This window comes from Onychostruthus taczanowskii, unplaced genomic scaffold (genome assembly GCF_017590055.1).
Source record: "Onychostruthus taczanowskii isolate IOZ18803 unplaced genomic scaffold, ASM1759005v1 scaffold165, whole genome shotgun sequence".
Taxonomy (NCBI): Eukaryota; Metazoa; Chordata; class Aves; order Passeriformes; family Passeridae; genus Onychostruthus; species Onychostruthus taczanowskii.
The window spans coordinates 144028-164479 of record NW_024498851.1 but is presented as its reverse complement, the minus strand read 5'-3'; the positions used below and the strand labels follow the sequence as shown (position 1 = coordinate 164479).

At 52.1% G+C, this 20452-nt stretch overlaps 1 protein-coding gene across 4 annotated transcripts in view; it reads left to right on the top strand.

Moving 5' to 3' along the window:
• Nucleotides 1-20452, top strand: part of ATP2A3 (ATPase sarcoplasmic/endoplasmic reticulum Ca2+ transporting 3) — a 56489-nt gene that overhangs the window by 13694 nt on the left and 22343 nt on the right. For all 4 annotated transcript variants that reach the window (XM_041399564.1, XM_041399561.1, XM_041399563.1 and 1 more), the window contains exons 2-8: nt 7616-7633; nt 8051-8133; nt 9313-9417; nt 10103-10241; nt 12899-12979; nt 13366-13451; nt 13980-14444. In XM_041399564.1, the coding sequence (XP_041255498.1) occupies nt 7616-7633; nt 8051-8133; nt 9313-9417; nt 10103-10241; nt 12899-12979; nt 13366-13451; nt 13980-14444 (977 nt within the window). The remainder of the gene's footprint in view (nt 1-7615; nt 7634-8050; nt 8134-9312; nt 9418-10102; nt 10242-12898; nt 12980-13365; nt 13452-13979; nt 14445-20452) is intronic.

Sequence of the window (20452 nt, the reverse complement as noted above, 5' to 3'; positions counted from 1 at the left end):
GGGCATGGGGGTGGTGGCTTCTCCTTCAGCACAGGGATGTCACTTCTGATTTTCTGGGGAGAAGGAGATAGCACTGGGCTGGGTTTGCTGGTGCTTTGCTGCTCTTGGGGGGCACATCCAGGATAACTGCAGTTCCTAGTCCCTGACCTGCTGAGATCAGCTCAGCTGGCCAAAAAAGGAGCAAATGAACCTTTCAGCTTTCCCCTTTGACTGAGGAGTGTGTGCCTGGTGCCCCCAGTTCTCCACTGGGACCCCGTCACTGTCCTGGGGGGACTGATAGTGCTGGGCTGGGTTCAGAACCTGTGAGTTTGAGGGTGGGATGAGCAGCTGGTCTGGAGCTCTGTCTGCCCCAGGAAGCCTTGTGACCCAAACCAGAAATTTTTGGGGCTGAATTTTTTGCCAGCCATTGACAGAGTCCAGGTGCCAGTGAGGAAAGCGGTTGGATCATTTTAGCCTAAAGCATTGCCTGGAAAACAGCAAGGATGTTTCTGGCCCTTAAACCTCTGCTATCCCTCCTCATGTACTACTCACCCACCTTGGGCTGCTGCCTTCCCCAGCTGACCTGAATTTGCTTATTTTTGGGGCAGTGGATCCCCCAGCCAGAAGGGTTCTGGGCTTTTGCAAAGTGCAGGGCACGGCTGGAGCAGGGATGAACGCTGGGGAATGATAGGAACAGCAAAGCAGTGGTGTTTGCCATGGGAGGGGGGTTGTATCTTGTTTATTTTATCTTTCTGGTGCCTTTTGAAGTAGTCCTGAATGAGTGGCTGTTGCTGGTGTAAGCAAACCTCACCTGGCACACAGGAAAAAGCAGCTGTGAGGCGATAGGCAAATAAGTGCTGGGGCTGGAGGGCCTCCCCACCCACGGCACACCCAGAGCCACCACTGCCTCTGCTCTGCAGGGGAAAGCACAGCAGGAAACCACCCGTGGCTTTGGGACCAGCTCCTTGGGGTGGTGGAGGGCAGGGGAAGGGCTGAATCCTCTGGGATTGTACCCGGTTGTGGTACAAAGCAGGGCTTGGCTTGGCTGTGGCATCCCCCAAGGATGGGGATGGCTGCCCCATCCCTGGAAGTGTTCTAGCCAGCTTGGACAGGGCTTGGAGCAACCTGGGATGGTTGAGGGTGTCCCTGCCCAAAGCAGGGGGTTGGAACAGGATGTTCTTTAAGGTCCTTTCCAACCCAAACCAGTCTGTGATTCTGTGCCCCAGTGCTGTGCCTGCACCCCTGAGGTGGTTTTTAGTGCAGGGTTATTTCCTGTGCTCCCTGGGTGGCAGAGGCTCAGCACAGCTGGGAATGCTGCTGGCTGCAGGCCTGGGGGCTCACTGCAGCTGTGCCCGCCGGGGCTGGGGTTTCCCTGCATGGGTGGTTGGGCTCAGTGACCCCCGTGCCAAGGGGGTGCCCCGGGACAGCCCCTGGCCCTGCTGGTCTCGGGTGGCTGCCTGCCTGGTGGGGTTTAACCTTTGGGGCTTTTCTGGTGAAAGGCTAAGCGAGCTTTGGGTTGTCCTGGTTCAGGGCAAATTTGGGAGAGAACCCCCAAAGGGGCTCCTCTAGAAAAGCAGATTCAATCGGCCCCTCCCCACAACCGGTTCGGGAGAAAATACCTCCTTGAAGAAAAGTGGAAAAAAACCTGGTTATTAAACAATAAACCCTAAACAATATTAAACAATAAAACCTCTTGCTGCTCCAAAGGAGATGACAAACTCGAAGTCCCCTCCCTGGCTGCAGCTGGGCTCACTCAGTCTCCGATCAGGCCCTCCTGGCTGGAAATGCCGCGGCCCAGGCCCGGCCCGGCCGCAGGCGGAGCTGCCGGTGCTCTGCCGGTGTTCAGGCCAGAGCAGGTTTGAACAGCTCCAAGAAAGAGAAAAATCACAGTCCAGGGAACTTCTCTGCCTCAGCTAGCTAAAAACTAACTAAAAAGCAAAGGAGAGCTCTGTCCCGCTGCCTGTCCCTCCGCAGACAACAACAGTCCAGGAGCAGGAATGTGGAGGAGCGAGTGCAGTGTCTGAAAACAAACTGCGCGCTTCTTCCTCCCCCCTGCACTCTCCGGAACAAATCTTAAAGGTGCAAAATTTATTATTCAGCATAAACAGAACAAGACGATCGGGGATAAAAGCATCATATAGTCAACCCAGGCCAGGTGTGTGTGCCCCCACCCTGGTGCAGTAGCATGTGGGGATGTGGGGGCAGAGGCTGAAGCAGGCAGGGTCCCTTTAGCTGCACCCTGAGGGTGCCACCCTGCCCGAGCAGAGCCGCCTCCTGCCCTGGCACATTGCAGGGCTCCGGGGATGCTGTGTTGCTCGGGAGCTGTGCAGAAAGGCAAGTGGTGTGGGTGAGTTAAGTCATACACAGCCAGGCACTCGATTCACTGCGTTTTGTCCTCTGGAGCATTAGCACCATTAGGCTTTGAGTGTTTGCATCGCAGATAACGCTGAAGCACCCAGGCACACCGCTCCCAAACGCTGCTTTTCACACTTCTCACCTCGAGGATGAGGAGCAGCCCCACTCTCCATCCTCGGCTGGGATTTATGGGCTGAATGTGAGTTAAAACATCCCAGCAAAGCCTGTGCTGCCCGTGCAGTCCAGCAGTTTTGGGGAGTGGAGGTGTGCAGTGCTGGCTGTCAGCAGGGTGAGGCAGAGCAGACATCCCTGCAGGATGGGAGCCTTCCCATGCAGCCGGCCCTGGGAAAGGCAGCCAGTTAAAATAACAGTTTATCCTGCCTGCTGTCTTGTGGGATGGTGGAAGGATCCCAGAGCAGCCCTGTCTGGGCTCCTGCTTTATGTCACAGGACAGGAGCTGCTCTCTCAGCTGGGGTTGTTTTAGGGTTTCCTTGCCCTTTTCACTATTACTTTACTGCCTGTCAGCAAAGTCCAAAGGAATTGGATGTATCCCTTATTTTGCACATCCATTTCCCCTTCCCTGCATAGGAGAAAATATATTAAAGGCAGGGGGGAAAAAAGTGATTACAACATAGAAATATAGCTTGAATTAAGTTATTTAGAGCAGAAAGCTGGGCCTGGACATGATGCTCGTCATTATTCTCCCAGAGGGCATCATGCTCTTCCCACATCATTTTGGGGGCAGAAGGGTTTCCCATGAGGGAAATCTGATTTTATCCAAGGGAAGCTCCTGAAATGGTGAGGGAAAATGGAATTTCAGGATGTTTGCTGCTGTGGATTGCACCCTGGAATGTGCACCAGGGGTTGCTTTGCCATGTGCTGGCCTCTGAGAGTGTCACCTTGTTCCTCACTTTCCCCAAAGCAGAGTGGGATGCAGCACCTCAGTGCAGGATGGAGAAACATCCCAGCTGCTGCAGGGATGTGCTCCAGGGATTTTTTGCTCCTGTTACAGCAGGAGAAACTCGAACATTTCCCTGAAGCACCCCCAGTGCCACCCTGTCCCGGTGTGTGTTTGCTTTGGCCGGGTCCCCCCGGGGACACGGGGCTGTCACCGAGCCCCGGGGCAGCCGCCTGTGCCTGTGCTCGTGGGTGGCACCGCTGTTTATTTACCTTTTCATCACCTGATTGCCGTGCCCTGCCATGCTGCAGGCGCCAGCCCGTGGGCTGCCAGCCCTGTTTGAGTTGGCAGGAGCTGGAGATTAACCTCCTGCTAAAATAGCCCGACGCCAGCCCCACGTCTGCCCAGCGTGCCCGGGCTCCTTGCACACCCTTAGAGCATCTTCTGTGGATATTTTGCAGCCTGGTATGGGCCAAACATCACCACAGATGTGATGGCACAGAGAGGAGAGATGTCACGATGTGACGAGCTCAGAGCAAGTTGCAAATGCTCAGCAGTCCCTGGAGCTGTGGATGTGTCCCTGCCAGGCAAAGCCCTCAGAGGTGGTGGTGGTGCCTTAACCCAGAGGGGACAGTGCTCTTTTGCTGGTGGAAATGGCCCTGTGACATCTGAATTTGCTTAATTTGACTGAATTTGCTCAGTTTTGGGGCAGTGGGTCCCCCCAGCCAGAAGGGTTCTGGGCTTTTGCAAAGTGCAGGGCACGGCTGGAGCAGGGATGAACGCTGGGGAATGATAGGAACAGCAAAGCAGTGGTGTTTGCCATGGGAGGGGGGTTGTATCTTGTTTATTTTATCTTTCTGGTGCCTTTTGAAGTAGTCCTGAATGAGTGGCTGTTGCTGGTGTAAGCAAACCTCACCTGGCACACAGGAAAAAGCAGCTGTTGGGATATCTCCACTTTCTTGGCTCTGCTCTCCAAAGCTGCCATGGAGAAGAGCAGGCGCAGAGGAACCACAGAAGTGTCCACAAGCTGCAGGTCCTGTGATGGGACTGCTCAGCTGGGGAAGCTGCATATTTATGGTGCATGTGGGTGACCCATTTGGGGATTCTCTGAGCCACCATTACCACTTTCCACTCGTGGTGGTGTCACTGCATTTGTGTTCTGGCTGGGAGCTCGTGCTCAGGGTTGGATTTCTGTGCTGAGCCACCCTTCAAAGAAAGGGGCTATTCAGGTGCCAGCCGGGAGTTTCCATTTCAGCCTGTTTGCACTCACCATGTTGTTCCCAGGGAACGACAGATTTGGGATTTTCCTGGTTCCCTGCCTGTGGTGGGTTTCCCTGCAGAATGGGACATGGCAGCACTGCTGGTGCCATGGGGCTGCCTCACACAGTACTTGGGGCTTGGGGAGCAGCAAACCCTCTTACTTCTAGTGAGACTTTGGATGTGTCAGGGAGAAGCTCCAGCCCCAAACTTTTCTGTTTTCCTGTGTGTTTTCATCAGTTCACACCCAAAGATATGGGCTTATTGTGACTTTCTGCTTTTTTTCTCTGGGTGTTTGCTGCTGAGCTGCCACTTGAAGAGTGGTGGAAGGAGTCACTGACAGCAGGAGCTGCCTGGTTATCACTGTACTCAAACCTGGGGGTTTGGGAGGTGCTTGCAGCAGCATTGCTGCCTTTGAGGTTTGGTGACAGCGACGGCAGTGTCACTGTGCCACCGCAGGGTTTCAGCTGCCTGGCCCGGGGCACGTGTTTCCTGAGTTCACAGAAACCCCTTCTCGTGCTTCAGCAAGGTCTCATGCAAAGTCCCAGCTCTGTGAACGGTGCTGCTGCCACTCTTCATGCAAACACAGTGTGGGACAAGCACTGAGAGCACCGTGGTGTTCCAGGTGGCTGCTCAGGGTGGAAAGTCACCCTGGGGCACCCCGGCTGAGCCAAGACCTGTGGGACCCCCAGCTGCCTCCCCCAGGGCACCTGCCTGCTCTCAGCTCTCTTACCCTGAATGCTTGCACCCTTTAAAGTGGAGTCTGGATGGAAATAGCAGCAACAGATCTCTTCTACTTTTAATTTTGGAGGCTCTCTGGGCTGGGGAGAGGAAGCTGGGGGTGGAGAGGAGCTAGCTGTGAGAGGACAAGAGCCACTTTGCTCTGACACGCTCTGTAGAGTGAGTTGAAACACTAAAGGTGCTACAAGATTAATTTTGTTTTATGCTATAAAAATAATTATAGGCATTGTGTACTGATCTGTGTCTCACAGTGGCAGGGGATCAGAGCAGCCTGACCCAGGGGGAATGTAGGTTTAAAACAGCTCATGCTGGGTGTGTCTGTGAGGACTGAGGACCTGGTACAGTTTGAAACATGAGCACATTCAGGCTTCTTGTTTTCACTGGTTGGTTTAGTGAAGGTAGGTTTGGTTGGTTTTTTTTTTTAATTTCTCTGAATGAAAATAGGTGATGGAAAACAGATGAGCAGGTTTCACTTCCTGCTTTCACTTAGGGCTCCACGCTGGAGGTGTTTGGAGACAGCCGTAGTGGTGGGGCATCAGTGTCTGCCTCAGGCTGGTTCCTCTTGGGCTTACCTGGTCCCTTTTCCCCTCCCAGAAACACAAGGAGTGGAGAAACATCTTGTTTTATCATAGAACTGTTTAGGGTGGAAAACACCTCTAAGTTCATTGAGTCTAAGAATTAACCCAGAGCTGCCCCCTGTTTCTCATCACCCCCATGGGGTGCAGAAGTACCCTGAGAGATCTGGGGAGAGGAGAAGGCTCTGGGGAGATCTCAGAGCCCCTTCCAGTGCCTAAAAGGGCAACAAGAGAGCTGGAGAGGGGCTTTGGAAAATGGATGGAGAGACAAGAGGAATGGCTTCCTACTGACAGAGAGTATGGTTAGGTGGGACATTGGGAAGGAATTCTTCCCTGTGAGGATGAGGAGGGCCTGGCACAGGTTACCCTGAAAATCTGTGGCTGGCCCATCTCTGGAAGTGTCCAACACCAGGCTGGATGGGGCTTGGAGCAACCTGGTCTGGTGGAAAGTGTCCCTGCCCATGGCAGGTGTGGAACAAGATGGGCTTCAAGGCCCCTTTCAAACCAACCCACTCTGGGATTCCAATGGGGGCAAGAGGAGACAAACACCCATGAGCCACCAAAATCAGGGGGGTCACTCCTGAGCCCTCCCTGGGTGAGGACCTTACAGTCTTGGGCCCAACCTTTCCCCAGCAGGGCCAGCACACCCCTTGCTGCCCAGGAGCAGGAGCATTCCCTTGGAGGGTACCAGGGTTTGAGCATTGATGCCTTTTTGGAACTACCTGAAAACAGAGGCCAGACATAATTAAGAGAACAAAAACCAGTTTATTTTTATTTATTGAAGGCCCTTCAGGTACATTTAGGGCAGATGAAGCCCTCCAGGGGCTACACCCAAAATGGACAGCAAGTCAGAGGTTTTCATATTTTTATAGGTTTGGTCCATTTGCTTATTGGGGATTAATCTTCCAATTACAGCTTCAGGTAATGAAGTAATTTACCCCAAGTTTGTTCCCCCCAAATCACTTTTGTTTACACCTCTCAGAGCCTGAGGCAGTGAGGCCTGGAGAGGAATTGTTGTGTGTGACCAAAATGGAAAAGCTGTAGCTAACACTCTATATGGAATTTGGAGTTATACACTAAAGAATTGCAGGATTACAAATATATGGAAAATATAAAAGCTCACATCTTAGGGCATCACATTGTCCAGTGGTCGTGGGACCCATTGCTGCATGTGAAGGCCATGGTCACCCCCTGGGGATGTGGGAATCTTGGGCAAACTATGGTGGGTGCTGGGGAGCCCCTGGGTTTCTCTCAGGTTCTGCAGGCGACTGGGCTTGGGTTTGGCTGGGAGCAGTGTGGATGGAGGCTCTGCACCCCCTGGGGTGGGTTCAGGAGGACAGCTTGGGGCAGCTGAGCATTGCCCTTGGATTTGTTTCCTAGAGTATTGCAGGCTGTAAAGTACACCAGATTAATAGGAAATATGGTCTGAAAATTACAGTCCCCAGTGGGGCTGTATAGGGTTTCTGGCAGGGCATTTTATGGCATGGTTGGACTTCTGTGTCTTGGATTTGGAGAGGGCAGCTCCTGAGGAATATTTTTTTAGGCAGGCTGAGTGTAGGAATAAATGCTGCCGGAGCCACTTGCAGATGGGAAATTATGTTTCCAGGGCTGCTCACTTGGTGTTGGACTGAGAAGTTTGAGGACAAGCTGCCTTGATGTGGGAATTCGTGTAGAAAAAATTGCATTTTGGGGTGATGAGTGAGGCATAAGGGAAGGGATTACTAGTCTGGGTCCAAATCACTAATGATCTTTTTATTTTTATCATTTGTTGCTGTATTGTGCTCCTTGGGCTGTTGATGAAAACCCACAGAGCTCCCTGCAGAAGAAGGTAAGTCATGGGCTGGAGGTGGCAGTACATGCCTTGAGTCTGGGTGGAGTGTGCTGGGGACAAGCAGAGGGAATCTTTGGGGTCTTTTAATCTTGGTTTTAACCCCAGAGAAAGCTGGGCCAACAGTAGAGCTTCCCTGTGGTGGTGAGGCTACTTCTTACTTCTGTGAATAGAAACACAGAGGATTTTTAAAACCAGACCCAGTGAAAGCAGGGCAGTGCCAGAAATGGAAGCATTTCATTTTAGAGAGAAGCCCCCACTGCAATGCTGCATGTCCTCACCAATGCCCACGGCCAAGGGGCACCAGAGCAGCCCTGAAGCAAGCAGGGATGTGGTTCTGTGGGTCTCAGTGGTCTGCCTGTCTTCTGGGGATTTCTTTGAGCACTGATTGTGCTTGGCTTCATGTTTTCCCACCAGGAAAGTCCCTCTGGGAGTTGGTACTGGAGCAGTTTGAAGACCTACTCGTCCGCATCCTTTTGATGGCAGCTTTTCTGTCCTTTGTGAGTACCCAGATCTTGGGGTGGCCCCTTCTGGGGCACACACGGCCTCAGGTGACATCCAAAGAGGAAAGGAGGGCAGGAGCCTGTAGGATGAAGGAGATGCAGCAGCAGAGCAGTGGTTTCTAGGGCATGGTGGCAATATCACTGCATTTGCTTAAAGATGGGACTGGAGGATTTTTCAGTCATGCTGATCAAAAAGCACCAAAAGTGATATCAAAGAGCTCCCTGGGCTGCCTTCTGTTTACACAGGGCTATTCCAGGCTGATGGTCTGAGCCTGGTTTGCTGTGCCCCAGAACTGACCTGTCAGTTCAGTTTTGCCCATAATCTACCCTGGGAGCATCTCTGCTTGAGATGTTTCCCACCAAGGTGCTGGAGAACAATTGGGGCTTTTTGAGTGTAAGTCAGTGTGTTTGGCAGCAGGATGGCAAAGCTGAGGCTCCTGTCTCTTCCTGTAGGATGTGACCTATGGGTAGATAAGGGGGAAGGCTGGTCTCTATTGGGTTTAATACAATCCCAAAACAACATGCAATGAAGTGAATGCAGGTGTGAAGCCCTGTGCCAGAGGTCAGGTCCTTGTGGCAGTGCCTCAGTGACAGAGCAGAGAGGTGTTGCTGTGTTGCCACAGTGCAAGTCGATGAGCAGTTAAATGGAGTGGAAATATTTGTGTATGTGCTTCATTTGTACTACGGAATGAGGCCTTTATGGGATGGAGAAGGGAGCTCAGGGTAGTGGAAGCCATAAGGTCAGTCCCTGCTCTGCAGAGCTGCTCTTACTGCACTGATATTTGTGTTGCTTCACTGACCTTCTGCCCAGGAGGGGCTGCAGTGCTGCCTGGTCTCTCCATTCACCAGCTCATGGCCGTAGTCCCTCCACAGGAGCACTGAACGCAAAGGGAGAGACTTTCCTGGTGCAGACACTCACTCAGGCATTGCATGGCTGTTTGCTCCAGCCTCACTTGTTCAATGCTTCAGCTTATCCCAGCAGAGCAGTGCAGGCTCCAGCAGTGGGATGTGGCAATTCCACTCTTTGATCAAGCCTTGTGGGTCTGGCCACTTCCAGGCTGTTCCCTCTCCAGCAAATAACCACGTGTGGTTTAGCTCTTGTTTCCATCATCCTTCTTAAGATGTTGCTGCTCTGGTTTGAACCACATTGTGCTCCTTCTTTTCCCTTGCCACCAGATCCTGGCCTGGTTTGAAGAAGGGGAGGAGACCACGACGGCGTTTGTGGAGCCCATTGTCATTATCATGATCCTGATTGCCAATGCTGTGGTGGGAGTGTGGCAGGTAAGGCACAGCCTGCCCTCGGGGTCTCTGCTCCACAAGGCTCAGATCCTTCATCTAAAGGTCTGGTTGCTTCATGCCGCTGGAAATTAATTTTCCAGAGGTTCAATTTTCATGTTGGCCATGCTTCTCCATGCCCCTGCACATATGCTCAGTCGCTGGCTGCCTCTTGGCTCATTCTTTCAGTCTTTCTTTGGCAATTCTTGCAGGTTGGAGCTTATCTTGCACTTATCCAGGCAAAAACTGCTTTCTCCTGGCCAGGGCCAAATACATTTTCCAAGGGAAGGTCTTTGCTCTGTCTACCAGAAAGCCACAGTGGCTGCTGCCCTTCACCTCACTGTGTCCCTCCTGGGGGATGAGCCAGTGATGGCTTCAGCCAGCGATGCTCCTCTTTTCTACCTATTCATTATAAGGCCGTTTATTTATCTGCAACTTGATCTGAGGTGAGGTTGCTGGATGGGGAAAAATACAGTTGTTTGGGATACACTGTTTCTCAAACCAAGAATGACCCCAAAGGTCCAGGGGTGGTTTAAACCAGCAGGAATCATTTTGAGAGGCTGAAGGTGCTTGTCCCATCCATGGTGTAAATGGATTCCAAAGCCAGGGCCGGGGTTTGGGTTTTCCTGTCTCTGCAGTGGGTGGGAAGGAGCCTGCTGGCACCAGCAGCTCTGCTCCTCTCTGCTTGCAGGAGAGAAATGCTGAGAGTGCCATCGAGGCCTTGAAGGAGTATGAGCCCGAGATGGGGAAGGTGATCCGCGCCGACCGCAGCGGGGTGCAGCGGATCCGCGCCCGCGACATCGTCCCTGGGGACATCGTGGAGGTGGCAGGTAGGGTGTCACCATCCCAGGGATTGGGCTGTATGGGGACATGGTACTGGCCAGGGGGGTCCCCCAAAGCTGAGGCTCTTCAGCCTGCCAAGGCTTCCCCTGAGCATCAGGCAGTAAAGAACAGCAGAAAAGAGAAAAAATATCCATTTCTGATGCAGGTTTTGTGTCTCAGGAGGGTTTCTCCCTTTTCTGGAAGAACTAGGAGAACTTTTAATTTTCTGCCAAGATTCCCTGTTTCTGGAAGCTGCTCTCCCACACACATCCCTGGACAGGGCCAGGGATGGCCCTGGGTGAAGGGCCAGTGCTGGATGCTGCTGCAGGCACCTCTGTGCGGAGGCTTCCTTGGGAGCTGGGGCTGCTCATCCAGGCAGGATGAGAGGAAAGGGATTGAGCTGCAGGGTGCTTTTACCTCTGGATGGGTTGTACCCCTCAGCCCTTCTGCTGGAGCTGTGCATTCAGCAGAGCTTGCCTGGGGGTCTGCTGCCTGCCCCAGCAGAGCTGAGGAGGATTCATTCCAATTATTCTGTTTTGTTTGTTCCTAAAATGATGCCGTAAACCCCCAGAGCCACAAAACTAATTCTCTCCTTTCCTCCTCATGGCCCTGCTGGTGGAAACATGCTGCAATCCCTCCCCTGTCCAGCCAGCTTGCTGTTATTTATGTCTTCAAGTTGGGCTTCAGCTGGAAGATGAATAAAAAAATAATGGAGGGAGGATCCAGCCAGCCAGATCCTCAGCTGGGTGAGCTGGCTGCACTCCCAAACCAGCTCTGACAATGCAGTCTGGCTGCTGACCTGGCCTTTAATTAGATTAATGAATTATTAATAAAATTCTGCCATCTGATTTGGGGAAATCAAGTGCATACTGCCTGCCCATCAGCAGCCCAGTATTACTTTTTAATGGCACAATCAGCATTGTGACTGGAATGGAAAGAGCTGGGATCTCCGGAGGAGTTTTGCAAATTATTAGCAAATTGTGGGTTTAAGAGGTTATGGAAAGTGGTGAGGGTGCTGCCAGGTGCCTGATAGGAAAGCACACAAGGAGGAAAAGCTTTGAACGTGCCGTGGACATCCAGGTGATGCCCTGGATGTGTGACAACACAGGCAGGAGGGGCTGGCTGCTGTTTGCATGTGCAAATGCAATGAATTTGGCAGCAGGGAGCAGGAAACCTGTTACGCTGAGACAAGGAGGGGGTGGTTGGAAGTTGGCAGGCTGCTCAAACCCAGCTGAGTTTTGCCCTTTTGTGACAAGGCCATGGAGGTGAGTCCTGGTGCAGGCAGCTTTTGCCTTTCCCAAAAAGCACAGGCAGAGCATCTCTTTGGGAGCTCCCTCGGTTGCTGTGACCCCCGTGGGGCTTGGGCAGGGCCAGGCAGTGTCTCCCTGTTTTCCTCTCTTTCTCTGGGGAGACTCGTGATGCTGGAGGTGTCAGCACATGTTCAGTGCCTGGCTAATGGCCAGGCCAGGTCTGTTCTGTGCCGTGGGATTAGAAGGCACTCTGCACCCTGGAGCAAGTGCCACCAAGGCTCTCTGTCCCCAGATGTTGCAGGAGTCTTCCTCTGCATGTTTAGTGCTTGTTTGCAAGTCCCCCTGCATTTCCCAGGGCAAGAGGAGCTCTTTGCTCCCTCTCAGATGCTCCAGCCCCTTTGAACAGATGCAGAGTCTGAGTCTGTGCCTGATATTTTGGGGAGGTCTGTTCTGGCACCCCCAGCTTGGTGTCCCCCAGACAGGTGTGACAGGGAGCAGGGGGGTCTGGCAGATGTTGCTGCTGCATCCTGGAGCATTGGGATCTGCAGCTGGAATAACTGGCTGGGTGGTGGAGCAGTGCCAGCCCCCTCCTGCTGGGGGGGGGTTTATGAGCCCTGGGAGGAAGCACTCGTTAAAGTCTGGGATTTGAGAGCATCGTTAGCAGCCAAGGCAGCAGTGTTGTGTAAGGGATGGGAGGGGCTGAGAGCCAGGGCTCCCTCGGCCTCAGTATTTCCAAAGCCTTGGAGCGTGGCTGTGTCCAGCCGATAAGGGAGCAGGGGGAAGAGCCAGGGGGAAGAAACCCAGCAGGAAAAGCAGCTTGAAATGTTTTTGTTAAGGAAGCACTAGTGCCTTGGAGGGTGGTGTTGGGTGGCAGTGGACGGGGCAGCTTTCACCTGTGCCCACTGTGCCATGCCAGGAGAGCCAGGGATGGTTGTTTGCATTGGACACAGAAGATTTTCCACTGTTAACAGCTTCCAGTCAGCCCAGAGAAACCTGAAGCAGGGTTAAGACTGGTATTAGGAAGCTCAGGTTGCTTCAACGTGGGGATGTTCTGTTTTTTTTGCAGGAAAGAGGCAAGATGGGGGTGCAGGGGGAGTTTGCAAGGAAGAGGAGAGACAGGGACGTGGTGGGGAAGGGGATGCAGCACAGCAGGCAGGGCACCACCAGGGTTTGGCTGGGGGCAGACTTGTAAATTACAGACAGACAAAATGAAGCTTTACCAAAGCTGTAAATGCAGAAATGAGGTATCCCAGTGCAGGACCCTTTGCCAGGGGCTGCACCCCTCATTGCTCCAGGCTGGGTGGTACTGTGCACCTGCACATGGCTGGTCTCAGTTGGGGGTTTGCTATCCCCATTCCCGGGGTGTTGGGTGCTGCCAGTGCCACCTGACAGAGCTGCTGTCCTTGTCCTTGCAGTTGGTGACAAGGTGCCAGCAGACATCCGCATCATCGAGATCCGCTCCACCACCCTGCGGGTCGACCAGTCCATCCTCACAGGTGCGTGTGGGCCTTGTGGAGCACAGGCAGCTTCCTTCTGCTTCTTCCTGGAGGCCAGTTTTGGAACTGATGCTGCAATAAGTGCTTTGCTGGGGTGGGAAAGGGTGGGAGAGCAAGATTTGGATGATGGTTGGACCTTCCCAGGTCCTCAAAGTCATGGCATAGATGAGATATGTTGGTGCTTGGGTGTCCTTCCTGCAGATCACGAAGCCTGAGCTTTCCTGTGTGACTTGTGGGGTTGGACATCCCCATGATGGATGTTTGGATGGTTTGGTGGCAACGTGCTGCTCTAGTAGCTGTGGGGTGTGATGCAGGCTTGGAACAGGAATGAGCTGAGGCTGGAGAGGGAACAAGGGTGGTCCATCTCTCCCCTCTTGTCTTGGCAGGGGAGTCTGTGTCGGTGATCAAACACGCTGACCCCATCCCTGATCCCCGGGCTGTCAACCAGGACAAGAAGAACATGCTTTTCTCTGTAAGTCCCTTACACCTGATTCCACCTCTCCTGTGGTTTTCCAAAATGCAGAGGCTGGTGGATGTGGGAGATCTCTGAGCAGAGAAAGGGAGTGCATGCATAAGACCTGAATCCATAAAAAGAGCCCCAAATCCATAAAAATAAGAACGTGCTTCATTTGGATTCCATTTGGGCTGTGGCACATAAGGCCTTTAAATACCTTGGGCAATCTCACAGCACTTTTTTCCGTCAAGTAGGATGCATTATGGATGGGGAAGAGGCTTGTGGTCGAGCCTGGAGCTATTGCAAATTTGGTTTTCCTCCTTTCTCATGTTCTTCTCAGGCAGAAGTCAAGTCCTCAAGGGGTTACAACTCTCAGGAAGGGCTCTCCTACTCCTTAGGGTGGGTTTATATAAAAACCCAAGATGTCCCATTTTCCCCTTAACCAAGGTCTTACATTCTCCTTTCACAAAGAACAACCCTTTTCCCTGCTCAGACCAAGAGGTTTTATGCCCACATATCCACTCTTCTGCTTTCCTCCCCTCCCAGGGCACCAACATTGCAGCTGGGAAGGCCGTCGGGATCGTTATTGCAACGGGGGTGTACACCGAGATCGGGAAGATCCGAAACCAGATGGTGGAGACCGAGCCTGAGAAGACACCCTTGCAGCAGAAGCTGGATGAGTTCAGCCAGCAGCTCTCCAAAGTGATCTTCCTGGTGTGCATCGCCGTCTGGGTCATCAACATCAGCCACTTCAGCGACCCCGTGCACGGCGGCTCCTGGTTTCGGGGGGCCATTTACTACTTCAAGATTTCGGTGGCGCTGGCGGTGGCCGCCATCCCCGAGGGCCTCCCGGCCGTCATCACCACCTGCCTGGCGCTGGGCACGCGCCGCATGGCCAAGAAAAACGCCATCGTCAGGAGCCTGCCCTCGGTGGAGACCCTGGGCTGCACCTCGGTGATCTGCTCCGACAAGACCGGCACCCTCACCACCAACCAGATGTCTGTGTGCAGGGTGAGAGCCAGGCTCGGGGCCAGGAGGTGCAGGGGAGGTGCTGAAGTGTTGGTTAAGCCCTTTTCTGACGCAGAGATGGGGCAACTGAGAGGTGTTTTAAAAACTTTTATTCTACTTTCAGTCTCATGTGAAGGGGAGACAATACAGATGTTACAATTCGTGCCATCATAATCAGAAGCCAACTGTCTGAAATATGAGTCTCCTTGAGCCAGGTCTCATAAGCTCTTGGAGATCTATTTTGCGCCCAAGATAGCTCAGGTACCTTAGAAGGTATTAAATCAGCAGGATGACTTCTGTGGTAGTGTTGGAAACAAAAAGGTTTTAATAAAAGGCAAAATAACAAAACTCTTTACAGAGAAAAACTAATCTAGGTGTAAGAGGCTCTCCTGTCCTTGGTAAAACACCTCACAAAAGTGATTAGTTTCTTTATTCTCTTCTTTTTCTAGTAAATTGCTCTGGCAGGACTTTTTGGCTCCTGTCCAGTTAGCTATCCTTAAGTTTGAGGTGAAGTCCCTCAGGTCCTATGAGTTGCCTTTTCACCTAATCAAGGAAAAAAAACTTCTGGGCTTATTTCCTTTTTCAGGGGACCAAGGATAGTTTTAAGGTCTTATGAGATGCCTTTTCACCTAATTGAGAAAAACTTCTGGGCTTATTTCCTTTTTAAGGGGACCAAGGATATTTTTGTCACTCCATCAACAGAGGACACATTCCTATATCTATCTCCTAATTACAATACACTATAAGTGTTTCTTGGCCACACCATGCTGTAGATGCCTTAAAGCCAATCATCTAAAATTACCCCTTGTGGGTCCCACTACAATGCATCTTTCATAGTTCTATTCCTCCAAATTATCCAGTCTTATTTGCAAGGCCATCCTTTGAGACTTGCTCCATTTCTCTCTCAGCAATGTCTGTCCTATTCCATGGCATTTCTAAGTCAGCAGTTCTTATCTCAAGGTTTGCATACAGATGCACACTGTGTGGGCCTTCTGTCAGGCCCTGAGAACTCTCTAAAAGTCCCTTTCCCACACCTGAGAGCACCCCATCCTGTGGTGATGGGCTCTGTGTCCTCACCAGAGCTGTGTCGTGGGGGTGAGCAGGGAGGAGGGTTTATAGGAAGCCCTGAGGTTCCCCAGGGGTCAGTAAGGATCAGGGCTTCTCTTGGCTTGGGTGCAGTTAGAAAACTCACTTTTACCAGCACACCATTGTGGAGGTGCTGTGCTGCAGTCTCATTTCAGGGGTCACTTTCCAGGGAATGTTTCTTCCTGCTGGGATGTGGTGCTGAGACAGAGCTCCTGGAGATGCTGATGCTATCAGCTTCCTCCGCTCTCTTGCTCTTTACCCCCTGTTTTTAACCCAACCAGTGGGAAATCCTGGACCATACAAAGTTACAAAGCCTGGACCCGTGAAAAGCATTCCTGATGGAGGGAGCCCTGGGGTGGTTTGGTGAAGAGTTTGAAGGCTCCTCATCTACAGGAGAGTTTTGCTCCCACATAACTGGCCATGTGGAGAGGTGACTAGCTAGGAAAGCCTGGACTATCTGAGTACTTCTCAGTTTTCCCATTAATCCATGAGTGTCAGGAAAGCTTTTTACATGCCTTTGGCGTGTCGTTTTTATAGGAGAACCTTGGAAAATGTGTTGCTGTGGGAAAAGAAGGACCTGGCCAACATCCCTCCTCTCTGACATGCAGATAGTGTGGTGGGAAGCTGTGACAGTGCTGTGAACTAGCCACGGGCTTTGGCCACTGGTTAGCTCAGCACAAACTGCAGATGGATGGAAATGTCTGGTATTTCTGCCCTGTGAATGACATAGAACAAGTCAAGGCTGGAACAAAGTAGGGACCAAACTGCCCATGTCCTGCATGAGGAGGGGGTTCCCACCAGCCCCATTTTCAGAGCCAGTGATGCAGCAAAGCAAGGACAGGGTGACCCTAGTGCTGAGGGTCTCCTGAGCTCTGCCCACTGCAGGAGGAGAAGGAGGAGTGACCCAAACCACTTCCTACTGGAGGGTCTGCTCTTTGAACTTGGGAGGAAGTGCCACCATCCCCTGCAGTGTGGCACAGTCAGGAGAGTCAGGGTGGTGGTACTGAGGCAGGGAGAGGGACAGTGGGACAGTGGCATACAAGGGTTTTGGCATCAATTGTCATCTGCAGAATGAACTGCAGCCCAGTCTCTCCATAATCCTGTTCTAATATCTGTTTATTCACTTGGCTGGGACCTGGCTCCCAGGGCACAATAATGGGAGAAGGGCTGGCCCCAGGATGCAGGGCCAGGCAGTTAATGTTTAATGGGCAGGGATTCCCGTGCTGACGTGGGCAGGATGGGGCTGCCTGCCGGGCCCTGTGAGTGGCAGGTGGGTAAATATCCAATATTTGTGCTGGGCAGCCGGTGGTGTGTCCGGGACACGCTCCTGTGCCAAACAGCCAGCTCAGCCATGGGGTGACAGCCAGAAAACCCTATCAATAACCTGGGAAAACGTATTAATTGAGTGTGATTTCATTAAGTTGCCCATTAACAGGGTGAGTGTAGCTGCTGGGCTGCAAGGCGTGCTGCTGAGTGGGGCCTGCTCACTGTCTCACTGCTGGCATCAGCTCTGGGAGCTCTGAAGGGACTCTTGAAAGGCTTCAGGTCTGGTTTCAAGCCCTCAGCTGGGTTTCAAGAGCTGTGTCGTGTCTCTGGGTCCCTCCCAGTGCTGGGGTCTTGTGGCCAGGGTGGTGTCTAAGCCAGGACACATCCAGTGGCCAGCAGGGGTGAATCTGTGTCCCCCAAAGCCTCCCAAAATGAGGGGCTTTGTGCTGGGGACTTCCTGAGGACATTGTGATGGCCAAGACTTCGGTGTTTTTGCTCTGACCTCAAGTCCACCCAAGGTTATAATACCAAAGCCACAAACCCACTTAGTAAACCAGAGTAAACCTGTGGTTTGTGTCACTGTATGGTCACCTGGGGGTCTCTGAGATCACCATCTCCCACAGCCCAGGGCAGGCAGGAAGCAGGAGCAGTCTCCTCCCAACCTTTAAACAACCATGGAGCTGGGAGCAGTAGGAGCCTGGCAGGAGGAGAAGGGACATAGAAGTATCACAGCTCTCTCTGCTCTCACATGTTTAAATCACTCTCCTAAAACTTGCAGCAGCCTTTTATGCAGCCTACCTTAATTTTCCAGGAAGGTGGCATTTGAAAATCAGGACCCAAAGTTGAGAGGTGGGCTTGGGGGAGGGGAAAAGATGCTGTCACCCCATGTCTGGGAGGAGGTGATTGGTGATATTTGGCTGTCTGAGAGGGCTGCTGGTGTTTTGGGGAACAGGAGCAGAAAGGGGTTTATTTTCCACAAAGCTTGTAGCAGAGCCTGGACGTGCAAACTGCCATCCCTGGTGCAGTCTCCAGGGCACTGTGCCTTGGCTCAGCACTGTGGTCTGTCTAAACCTGTCACTAATTACTGGGGGACCTGGCTGGGGGTCCCCAGGGGCTGTGGGTGCCTTTTGGCTGGGTTTGCTGCCAGTGCAGGAGGAAAATGATGCTGATCCATGGGTTGGTTGATGGAATAGTGACTGATGGTTACAGCTCTTACAATTCCAGACAGCAATCCTGCCTTGTCTCCATGAGTAGTTCTTTTAAAGACACTACAGAAAATTCAGAGTGGTGCAGATAAATCCTTCACACCTGTCTGCCCCACAGTCCCACAGCTGCTGCCATGTGCTGCTCCAGGGATGCTGCATCCACAATTGGCCATTTCTCCCTAGAAATACCCACCAGCAGCATCCAGCTGTGTGATTCAGCACCAGGCTGGGCAGGATCCACGGGGCAGGAGAGGAAGAGTGATGCTGGAGCCCTTTGAGAGAAGGGTGCCCTCTTTGTGAGCATGTGGTTACATTTTCCTTCCAGCCTCTCTGTTGCATTAAAACCCCAAATCACTGGCATGGCTTTAAAAGGTTCAGGGCAAGGGGAAGCCCAGGGGTGCTGCTGGCTGTGTTCCCCTGGCTGGAGCTGCTGTTCTCTGTGCAGGAGGTTGGGCAGCCCCTCTGTGAGCCTGACTTGTCAGCAGCCCCAGCTGGGCTGCAGCATTCCCACCTCCTTCTATTCCTCCTAATATTATTTCTATTATTTTTGTGATGGAAACTTTAGTTCTGCTTTTAAGTGCTTAAGACACAGCTATTTCCTCTGGACTGTTTCCACTGCCCACAAGCCTGCCCACTTCTCAGCCTGGAAATCTGACAAAACACCAACAGGCTGAGAGAGCTGGGCTGTTTGCCTGGAGAAGAGAAGGCTCCAGAGAGACCCTAGAGCCCTGTCCAGTGCCTAAAGGGGCTCCAGGAGAGCTGGAGAGGGATTTGGGACAAGGGCCTGGAACAACAGGACAAGGGGGAATGGCTTTAAGCTGAAGGAGGCGAGATTTAGATTAGATATAAGGAGGAAATTCTTCCCTGTGAGGGTGGGGATGCCCTGTCACAGGGTGGCCAGAGCAGCTGTGGCTGCCCCTGGATCCCTGAAGTGCCCAAGGCCAGCTTGGATGGGGCTTGGAGGAACCTGGGATGGTGGAAGGTGTTCCTGCCATGGCAGTGGGTGGGATGAGATGAGCTTTAATGTCCCTTTCACCCCAAATCATTCTGTGATCCTCTGATCACACCAAAACCCTGCAAACACCTCTGCAGTGCCCTGGCTGCCCCCATGCTTGGCCAGTCACGCAAGCTGGGAGCAGCAGGAAATTTGATATAACCTCTGGTTGCTGTGGGTTATTTAGCAGCTTTTTTAAAAAAGGCATGGAAAAATAAAGAGCTTGTTTCTTTTTTTATTTTTATTATTTCCCTTTTCCCTTTTTTAATAAGAAAGACACTATTGTGAAAGTAATAATTGTTTTGTAGCCATGGGCATTTGAAAACAAACAGGCCCATATCAGGCAAACCCATCAGTGGCTGGGGTGGGTGCTTTCAGCTTTTTAATAAATGAGTCTGTTTGGTGTTTCAGGAGTTCATTTTCTGAGGAGGCCAGGAGATTTTGGCTCTCTGGAAGGCCGATGACATTGGATGTCTCAAAAAAAGATGATGGGTGCTTAGCCTTGCAAGGTTCCTTGTGATGGTGTCTCAGACTGGGTGCCTGCTTCTGGGTCTGTCATCTCTGGGGGGTTGTGACCAAAGGAAATAGGATTTGCTTTCTTTATTGAGTTTACACCCACTGCCAGAGGAGCCCAGTGCCTTCAGGGGACCTGGGACACCTCTTCTGCAGCACTTTGGCTCATTATTTTCTTCAGAACCTTTCAGGGATGCTGTTGGGCCTCCCTGATGGGCCCTGGGAAAGGAGCTGAGGGCACTGGTGCCTTGTGAAGGCTGAACAGAGACTGGACAGAGTTACAGAATAAAGCAGGGATTTATGAAAAGGATCTCCTCAATGGATCCACCTTGGGCAGCACAAGAGCCCAGCCAGGGCTGCACCCCAGGTGAACCAAAATGGTCCCAAAATGCAGCACCAGTCACGGGGTCTGTTACTTTTGTAAGTCTGGTCTATTAGTATGTTAGAGTTAACTGTCCAACTACAGCTCCAGCCCATGCAGTCCCATCCTTCCTGTTTTTCTCTCTTCATTCCACACTGTTTGTGCTCTTGGGCCTGAGATTTGGATCATTTGTCCTTGGTCCCCAGCTAGAGAAGGAATTGTTTTGTCTCCCTACTCTGTGAAGAGAGCTCACCATCCCCTCATATGAAGTTCAGAACTGCACACTAAAGCAGCACAGAGTCTGAAAAATATAAAAGCTAAAACCTGAGGCATCAGCATTAGCTCAGAATAGGGCTAATGGATATCTGCAAATAGCTGGGAAGCCATGGTGAGGTTGTTTTGGGCTCAGAATTACTTACACATGAGATGTATGCTTTGAACCTGCTCCTTTGATTTGCCTGATCCTGTAAAATAGGGAGGTGAGAAGACCCACTGGGGTGTCCTGGTGCTGAACATGCTGGGAGTGTGCTCCCCTGAACGTGCCCTTTGTGGCTTGGCTTGGCCCCAAGCTCATACCTGGGGACAC